The following is a 9,296-nucleotide window of genomic DNA, read 5'->3' as shown; positions in this document are numbered from 1 at the left end:
CGTGTGTTACCACATTTCTTTGTGCAAAATTCAGAGAAAAGCAACTTCTACATTCTGCTTGTATTTGAAAGAGAAATGCACGACTACAATACAACAATGACATATCCCTACTTTGATTTTCCATCAGTAGCCAAACAAACACATTTGTATAAAAATAGAGAGAAATGGGAAAAACTTGTTTATGTAGCATAACAGGTTGCTATAATAAGGTCAGTTCAATGCAACTTTTAACCATCATGTGAATGACATTACAAAAGCCATATATTCATTTTTTTAAGATAACATTAACAAAATGCTAACTTGTGTTACAGACAGGAAAGAAAATCTCTGCGGCAGATGGATGACATTGAATTTAATGTCGCCATAGGTCACCATAAAAGTAGAAAAATAACATAGATAATAATTCCAAATTATGTGCTCACTTTTCATACATCACCAGTATTTTATGCTCGTTTCAACATTTCTAAGCTTAAAAGCGAATGTAATTTATCAGTAACCTAATCCAATGAGTTCATGGTAAAACACCCCAAATGACTAAAAATTACGTCACCTAATCATATTATGTAGAGCTAAATATTTAAATGTTATATATTTTTTACCAAAACTCAATTTTAAATCAGTTCCCTCCAAAAAGGTTTAAAATTGCTTTAAGATGCCATTAATGGCGTCAAAGCACTTTGTGAAGATCCTCAACTCACTTCAGCATACATTTTATTTGACAGTGCTTTGGCCTGAGCACAAAAACAGCAAATAAGAGATGATAGCACCCACGAATTATGTTTCCCTACTGTAGGCAGAGGCTAACGACTGAGCCCTGACACGAAAAACGAAAATCTAATAAAAAGGCAAAAAAAAAAAAAAAAAGTTTATAATTGTCTATGGATGCCAAATGATGGTGGCAAAGAAGCTACTTTTGATTAAATGAGGCTTCTCAACTAACTTGAACAAAATTCATTGACAACTACATGCCACAGGGTGAAGACAAAAAACTACTTTTGACCAAATGAAAATCCTCAACTCAGTTCAGCATAGCTCATTTTCCCCAATAAAGTGAGGCTAGATTTTTTTTTTTCAACTGGAAAAAAAATCCATTTGTAAAATGCCGAATACCACACAGTGCATTCAATATGGATGCTGCCAAACATTAATTTGTTTGTCAATTTATGTTTAGAAGGGTCTGGGTGAGGGGGGAAAAAAAGCTTGTAGTATCGGCAAAACGTGAGGAAAAATGTGCCTTTTTGCTAAAATGCAAAGGAAAAAAATCCATTTAGCAATCAGTAGTGGGTCAGATCCGGCTCCCGGGCCTCGAGTTTGACAACTGTGCTCTATAACGAGACCGCTAATGAAGCTACAGAGAGGATCAATTTGACTTAATCAACCAGCATTAGACGCTCACCAGATTAAATTCTGTCAGTTCATTAGGAAAAACTTGAAAAAAAGAGAGAGAGAGAGAGAAAGAAGCGCAGTAATGAGGAAGGGAATGTCTTGAAAAATAAAAGCCAATTAAAAGCCCTCGTCCAAGTGGTGCAATCAGCATCCAGAAACATCTTTGCCTTTGTTGCGTCTTTGGAAGCGGGTTTCGGCCGGGTCGAAGCCCTGCTGACTAGCCCCGAAGAGCGCCCAGTCGGGGGTCCGCGCCGTGTAGTCCGACGAGGAGAAAACCTTTTGGCCGCTGCTCTCCTGGTAGGCCTGGACCAGATCCTGAAAACGTTCGTAGTCGATCCACGTACGCCACTCGCCGTCCACCTTGAACTGAAAACAGGAGTGTAAAGGATGAGCGGATGGCAACGTAGTAGTCTCGATCGTTACTTGGTGCTTCATGTCAAACGTCACTAATGAGATGGACTCAACATGCGAGACACAAAGGACAAGCATATGGATAGTTAGATTAGCTAGTTTAGCTAGCTAGCTTGTGGCTAGTGCGATGCTAACATAGCAGTCTACTTTTTTTTTTTTTAATGCTTCTATTAACACAACTTTACATTCTAGAACATACGAACATGTCTTGCAAAGATATCTGACAAAATCTTTGTTCATCTTAACTCATTCACTGCCATTGACGGCTATAAACGTCAAAATTGCTTTTAACCATTTCTATTAGTTTAAGATTTTTTCCCGCTTTTGTTAACAAGAGTATGAAAACCTAGATTTTTTTTATTGTACTTTTAGAACAGATATGAAATTTGTGATTAATCACGAGTTAACTAGTGAAGTCATGCGATTAATTACGATTAAAAACTTTAATCGCCTGACGCCCCAATTTTTTTATCATTTCTTTTCTTTTTCTTTTTAATTCATTCACTGCCATTGACGATTTTAACTATTTCTATTAGTTTAACATTTTTTCCCCACTTTTGTTAACAAGAGTATGGAAACCTAGAATTGTTTATTGTACATTTAGAACCGATATAAAATTTGTGATTAATCGTGAGTTAACTATTGAAGTCATGCTATTAATTACAATTAACTCATTCACTGCCATTGACAGCTATGGACGTCAAAAATTCATTTGAACAATTTTTATTAGTTTAGCATTTTTTTTTCCATTTTTGTTAACGAGAGTATGAAAACCTAGATTTTTTTGTACATTTAGAACAGATAAAAAATTTGTGATTAATCGTGAGTTAACCAGTGAAGTCATGCAATTAATTACGATTACAAATTTCAGTCACCTGTTGCCCCTATTTTCAATAACCTTTTCTTTAAAAAAAAAAACAAAAAAAAAAAAACTTCATTTTTAATAGTTTTTTTAAAGATTTTTTTTTTTTAAATTAGGGGCGTTGGGCGATTACAATTTTTAAACGGAATTAATTGCATGACTTCACGAGTTAACTCACGATTAATCACAAATTTTATATCCGTTCTAATACCCAAAAAATCTAGGTTTTTATACTTTTGTTAACCAAAGTGGGAACAAATGTTAAACTAGAAATAGTTACGAATGAAAATAAAAAATAATTTTTGACGTCTATAGCCGTCAATGGCAGTGAATGAGTTAAAAAATGTCATCGCCTCTCGCCCCAAATTTTTAATAATCTTTATTAAAAATTTATTTATGTCAGTGAATGAGTTAAAGATACAATACAAGAAAAACTGATAATAATAAAATAGACATTTCACAAGAAAACAGGTCAACAATCTTTGGATGCAGTCTACTTCTTTACTCATTATTACATGTCAAAGTATGATGTCATATATAATACGCCCATATTTGGGTCAAGGGGGCGGGAGCTAGACCTGAAGGGGCGGGACTTAGACCAGAAGTAAATGGGCGGGATAGGGAGTGACGTCACACCTGTCAAAAAGTTTGACGAGAAGTGAATCATAAAATTCTCTATGAACAAAAAAAGTAAGATCAACACAAACCCTGTGGACGAGCGTACTTGGACACAACCACAATCTTTTAACCGCCGACATATATTCGAACTTCTGTGGTCATTTCTCTTCTGTCGTCCTTCAGAATAAATGTTTCAAGGTTGTGCTGCATTTTGTTAAGACTTCCTCCTCCATATCAATCACGACTCTCACAGCACAGGCCGTCATCCATCTTGTTAAAGGGCCCACGGGAGGCCGATACGTGGACCTGTATGCGTTTGGAGGTGTGTGTGCGTGCGTGCGTGCGTGCGTGCGTGTCTCGCATACAATCCAAGCAAATCAGGCAAGCAAGTGACCGCTCGTCTCTCCCACAATGCACCAGTGATGACGATCCAATAAGCCAGATTCAATAAGCGGCCACCGAGGCGCTAAAAGCTAACGGGGCGAACATGCCATATGTCCTATAATGAGATTTGCAGTCATGTTTAATACAAAAAATGGCCCATTGGAGGTGAGAGGTAAAACAAAAAAAAAAGTTTAAAAGTCACACGAAACACCAGAGAGAAAAATCAATTGACTGATTGATTGGCGGTGAAGAATTCAGTGGACAGTGTGGAAGAGACTACTAATTGAGTCTGGCATGCAAACTGGAAGGAAAAGGAAGTGGCGCAATTTCCTTTTTGAGGTCATGACAGAAGAAGAAATGACAGGACAACGCAATACAAGATGGACGGGACAAAACAGGCAAGACGGCCGACAGCTGTGCTCTCTCACATGGACAACTTTTGTAATGTACAGGTGAACCTAATGACGTGTCCGGTGCGCTCCACATGTCACATGCAGTGAACACGTAGCGAGCATGTAAAGAACATGCAGAGGACGATCCAGCTGCGGTACTGCCGTCTCATTGGGCCTCATTCATTCATTCATTGGAAGTAAACGGAAGGTTCTATGAGCTTTTAGGGCAGAACGTTGACAAAAATAATGCGAGAGCACGTCAATGCGTCACTTTTGCACTCAACATGTAATGTGTCAACGTACCAACGTTCATACAGTGAAAACGGTCATGTGCATGTCAGGCCACATGCTGGCAATTTGTAAAGTAACGCGACATATTTGCCCTCTCATCATCTCAAATCGTCTTTTGAATGCAATTAAAAATACTGTACTCTTAATTAGGGGTGTCAAAATGAGTGTGTTAATTAGTTCCTTTAATACCACCCAAAAAATTAACACGTGATTGATTAACACTCCTTCCTTGGAAAGCCTGTACTGGGGGATTTCCAGTTGCAACTGCAACATTTTTGCAGTAATAAAATAAATAATAATGCATATATTTGTGGAGACTGGGGGCAAGTTGCATTTTATCATTTTAAAAATGTGCAGAATTTCACAAGTTACTTCATGTTAAAGATTAGATAGCTCTTAATATAAGAAGAAAAATGCACTGAACTGTCATCGCCTTACAAATGCAATTATGCCATCTAGTGGCAGAAAAATGACCTCAACACAAATCAATATCACTTGTTTTTTTTTACTGTACATCTTTTTCCTTTTAAATAAATTTTATGAATTATTATAAAATTTGTGTATTGGTGACTAAAACATGCAGCCACATTTCTACTAAACATTTTTTCCCCACTTTTAGTATGAAAACTGACAAATTATAGTACATTTAGAACAGATATAAAATTTGCGATTAATCGTGAATTAACTATTGAAGTCATGCGATTAATTACAATAAAAAAAAAAAATTGCCTGACACCCCTATTCTTAATACTTGTCATATTAGTTGTCAGGGGTGTGAAGTAAACGCCCACGACATTGTGGGGCGGTATGCGTGTGCCCGTGTGTGTTTGTGAGAGTAAGTGGGTACCTTAGAGTCACTACAATTGAGTAAGCAAGTTGTGAGAGTGTTTATGAGTGTGTGTGTGAGTGATCAAATGTGATTGTGTGTGTTTGAGCGTGAGAGAGGGAGTCAGTGAGAGTCTACTGCACATAAGCATTGACTGATTTTTATTAAATAATCAGTTAATTTAAATTAATTATAAGTAACAAAATGAAAAAAATAAATTATTTAATTATTAAAATGAACAATTTTGCATTTTCCACATCCATATTTATTTTGTTTAATGTTGTTTAATGTTGACTCTCCAAAAAAAGGAAGCGTCCATTTTGAAAGGAAGACGGAGGACGACAGCTCCGAGAAAGCATCACCGCCGCAACACAACAATCTGGGCCACAAGTGCAAAGATTTTGAGTGTGCGTGTGAGTGCGCGCGCACAAGTATATTAGGAAACGCTGACAGGCGTGGGCGAGAAGGGCGCGCAAATGAAGCAAAGTCTGAAGCTGTCGCGCAAATGGCCACCGCGGCGCAGGAGAGGAAAAACGAAGGGGTTGGAATATGGATCGTGTGGAAGAGTGAGTGAGAGACACAGTTTCAGAGAATGACTGAATGGCCAAATTGGTGGCCAAAAGTAAAACACCACAAAATAAGACACTTTAAAAATTCTATATATTGTGTGCGTATGCGCGTGCACTGCAAGACAATGACTCACCATTAAATACTCAAACATCTGCCCACGCCTCAACTGGACTGTATCCCCATCAAAGAAATAATGACACGATTTAAGAAAATGAGCCGCAGCAACAAGAAACCAAGCGTCACACATTAACGGCAGCGGCCCGTGAGAAATGTGTAAAGCTCAATTTAAAAACTGTCAAACTGGATTTATTGGTGGTCATGATGATGGTCAACTAGAGAACAAAAGTTTGGGGGCAGGGCAAGACAGAACAGGGGACGACCAAATAAGACAGGGCAGGACAGCAGGGGACAAGACAAGACTAAATACAGTAAGGTGGATAGAACAGGGCAGGGTAAGACAGGACAATTCATGGTGGGACAGGAAACAGCAAGACAGGGTGGGAAAGGGCAGGACAACTGATTATGAGACATCAAGACAAGGCAGGAAAGAAAAAAGAAAGAAAAGTAAGGACCGAAAATAACAGACTAAAATGACAATAAAGGACTGGAAAGGCCACCGTATGACAGGGCAGGGCAGGATAAAACGCTGCAAGGCAGGGCGGGACCAAACAGGACTCAGAATAAAAAAATTAAAAAGAGAGAATATCTCATGACGGATCAAAACAGGAAAATGACAAGAAAGGACTGGAAAAAGCCACCTAAGGCCAAAAAGGCAGGACAAAACAGGACACGGGACAGAAAAAGACAATATCTCATGACAGAATAAAACAGGAAAAATTACAAGAAAGGACTGGAAAAAGCCACCTAAGGCCAAAAAGGCAGGACAAAACAGGACAGGCCAGGACAAATCAGGACTCAGGATAGAAAAAGTCAATCTCTTAAAACAGAACTAAACAGGAAAAATGGGAAGAACGGACTGGAAAGGCCACCAAAAGATAGGACAGGTTAGGATAAAAGAGTACCCAGGACAGGCCAGGACAGGAGGATAGAAAAAGACAATATCTCAAGACTGAACAAAACAAGAAAAATGGCAATAAAGGACTGGAAAAAGCCACCTAAGGCCAAAAAGGCAGGACAAAACAGAACATAGGACAGGCCAGGACAAAACAGGACTCGGGATAGAAAAAGACAATATCTCAAGATTGAATAAAACAAGAAAAATGGCAAGAAAGGACTGGAAAAAGCCACCTAAGGCCAAAAAGGCAGGACAAAACAGAACATAGGACAGAACATAGGACAGGCCAGGACAAAACAGGACTCGGGATAGAAAAAGACAATATCTCAAGATTGAATAAAACAAGAAAAATGGCAAGAAAGGACTGGAAAAAGCCACCTAAGGCCAAAAAGGCAGGACAAAACAGAACATAGGACAGAACATAGGACAGGCCAGGACAAAACAGGACTCGGGATAGAAAAAGACAATATCTCAAGACTGAACAAAACAAGAAAAATGGCAAGAAAGGACTGGAAAAGCCACCATGAGACAGGACAGGGCAGGACAGGGTAGGACAAAACAGGACGCCGGACAGGGCGGTAAGAAAAGCGTTACCTTCTTGTGGGCAATGAGCAGACAGTTGGAATGTTCGTGTTCACAGGCGATTTCGTAGTCGCTCAGCATGTCGACCAGCTGCTGCACAAAGGCGACCACTTCCTGGTGCCACGGGACGTTGGCCATGGTCAGACTGCTGGCTGAGCTCTCACCGCAGTACGTCACACCCTGAAAACACACGCACACACTAAATAAGGAACAGCTCACGTTTTGTCAATCTGGATACAATCCAAGTTCGGCTGCTTTCAAAACCAGAATGATGCGAACACGAAAGGTAACCAAACAACGTCAGGGACGTCAATGAAAACTGAACTGCGTGTGAGTGCCACTCACACTGGTGCGAATGTTTGGTGGTGGTGGGAGGGGCCATAGGCGCACACTGGCCGCCACTTTTCTGTCAGCCTGCCCCAATGCATCACTATTATTATGAAGAACAATACGGAAAGGTGAAGGTGTGAATCCTATGCATGCATTTTAGATTCATCCTTAAATTTGACCTCAAAGCCCCAATATCCCAAACGTTTTTTGTGAAAAGTGCATCATGAGGAAACAGCAAGTCGCACGCAACCCGCAGCTCCTTGCTGGAGTATCGATTGGAAATCTGAGTTTAGAGGTGACACGTTTATTTTATGTTTTTTTTTTTTTTTTTTTTTACAGCTGACATTCCTTCCCTTTGCAGATTGTTTGTGCATTCGGGACGCAATTGATGGCAGCGGGCTGCACCTGGCGTAACAGCCCGGCACACCGTCGTCGCCATAAATCACTTGGTAGAGGCCCAGACGACGGCCGGCGGGATTGGTGGCGTGTTTTTTGGCGGCAGGGTGGATGATAACCGTGATATATGAAAAGCCGCGCATCCGTTCAGGCTGCTGGCTTTGCTCCAATCAGTGATCTTCAAACATGACGGGTGATGGAATGATCACACATATAAACCTGTGTATTATTTTAGTAAGAAGGCATTAGAATGTTGTTTTACATTGTTTAGATAAGAGAATGCTACAAGGGGACGGACGTGTTGTGGAATTTCCTAAACTGGTGGAGACGAGTGGGTCACTTGAATTCCTTTGTGATAGCTTGTGAAACACACCCTGTCTGAGAGATAAGAAAATAAAAAAACAAGGAGAGCGGCTTTTCTGGCCAGAAGGCATTGGAATGAATCAAAGAAATTACCTTCTCCTTTTGCAAAATAAAAAGTATTGGACTCTAGTCTGTGTTCTTGTCTCCAAGCGGATTTTCTGCTTTAACCCCGACATGGCGAAAAAGAAACGTTTTAAAGGAGAAGTCAACCGTAAACATTTCTTGACAACAATATGTTATATGTGACTTCACTGTCTAAACATGACATTCTGATTAATATTACATTTGTGGAATATGAGTTATGAAGCAAAATCCAGCTGTTTTTGTCCATCTCAGGGGGCGGCCATTTTGACCCTTGCTGTCGACTGAAGATGACATCACAGTCGCTCAGGTCACAGGTAACAACCAATCACAGCTCAGCTTCAGAAAACAGGTGAGCTGTAATTGGTCGTTGCCTGATCACTGAGCAACTTCAACATCATCTTCATTTGTCATCAAGTGGCAAGATGGCCGCCCTAGGAGATGGATCAAAACGGCTTGATTTTGCTTCATATTGATTAGAATGTCATATTTAACATATAACATATTATGGTCAAGAAATGTTTAAGGTTGATTTCCACTTTAATTTGAGTCACAATATCAACATAAAGTGCACTTTAAACACATTAACATTGAACTTATTAAAGTATTCCTTAGCAAATGTTCTCATTTTCTCGCTGTCAAGAAATGAGAGTACTAAAAATTTGAGTCGAGTGAGGTGAAATTACAAAAAAATAAAAATAAAAAATAAAAATAAAAATAAAAATAAAAATAAAAATAAAAATAAAAATAAAAATAAAAATAAAAATAAAAATAAAAACAAAAATAAAA

General features: G+C 39.1%; 1 protein-coding gene across 1 annotated transcript in view; it reads right to left on the bottom strand.

Moving 5' to 3' along the window:
* Window positions 1–45: 45 nt before the first annotated feature.
* Window positions 46–9,296, bottom strand: part of tyw1 (tRNA-yW synthesizing protein 1 homolog (S. cerevisiae)) — a 33,905-nt gene continuing 24,654 nt past the window's right edge. Inside the window, exons 15-16 of the mRNA XM_077566734.1 lie at window positions 7,350–7,517; window positions 46–1,752 (exon numbers count right to left, since the gene is read on the bottom strand). Of these exons, the coding sequence (XP_077422860.1) occupies window positions 1,531–1,752; window positions 7,350–7,517 (390 nt within the window). The 3' untranslated portion in view covers window positions 46–1,530. The remainder of the gene's footprint in view (window positions 1,753–7,349; window positions 7,518–9,296) is intronic.

This window comes from Vanacampus margaritifer, chromosome 5 (assembly GCF_051991255.1).
Source record: "Vanacampus margaritifer isolate UIUO_Vmar chromosome 5, RoL_Vmar_1.0, whole genome shotgun sequence".
Classification (NCBI taxonomy): Eukaryota; Metazoa; Chordata; class Actinopteri; order Syngnathiformes; family Syngnathidae; genus Vanacampus; species Vanacampus margaritifer.
The sequence above is the reverse complement of the archived record's forward strand: the minus strand, read 5'-3'. Positions and strand labels throughout refer to the sequence as shown.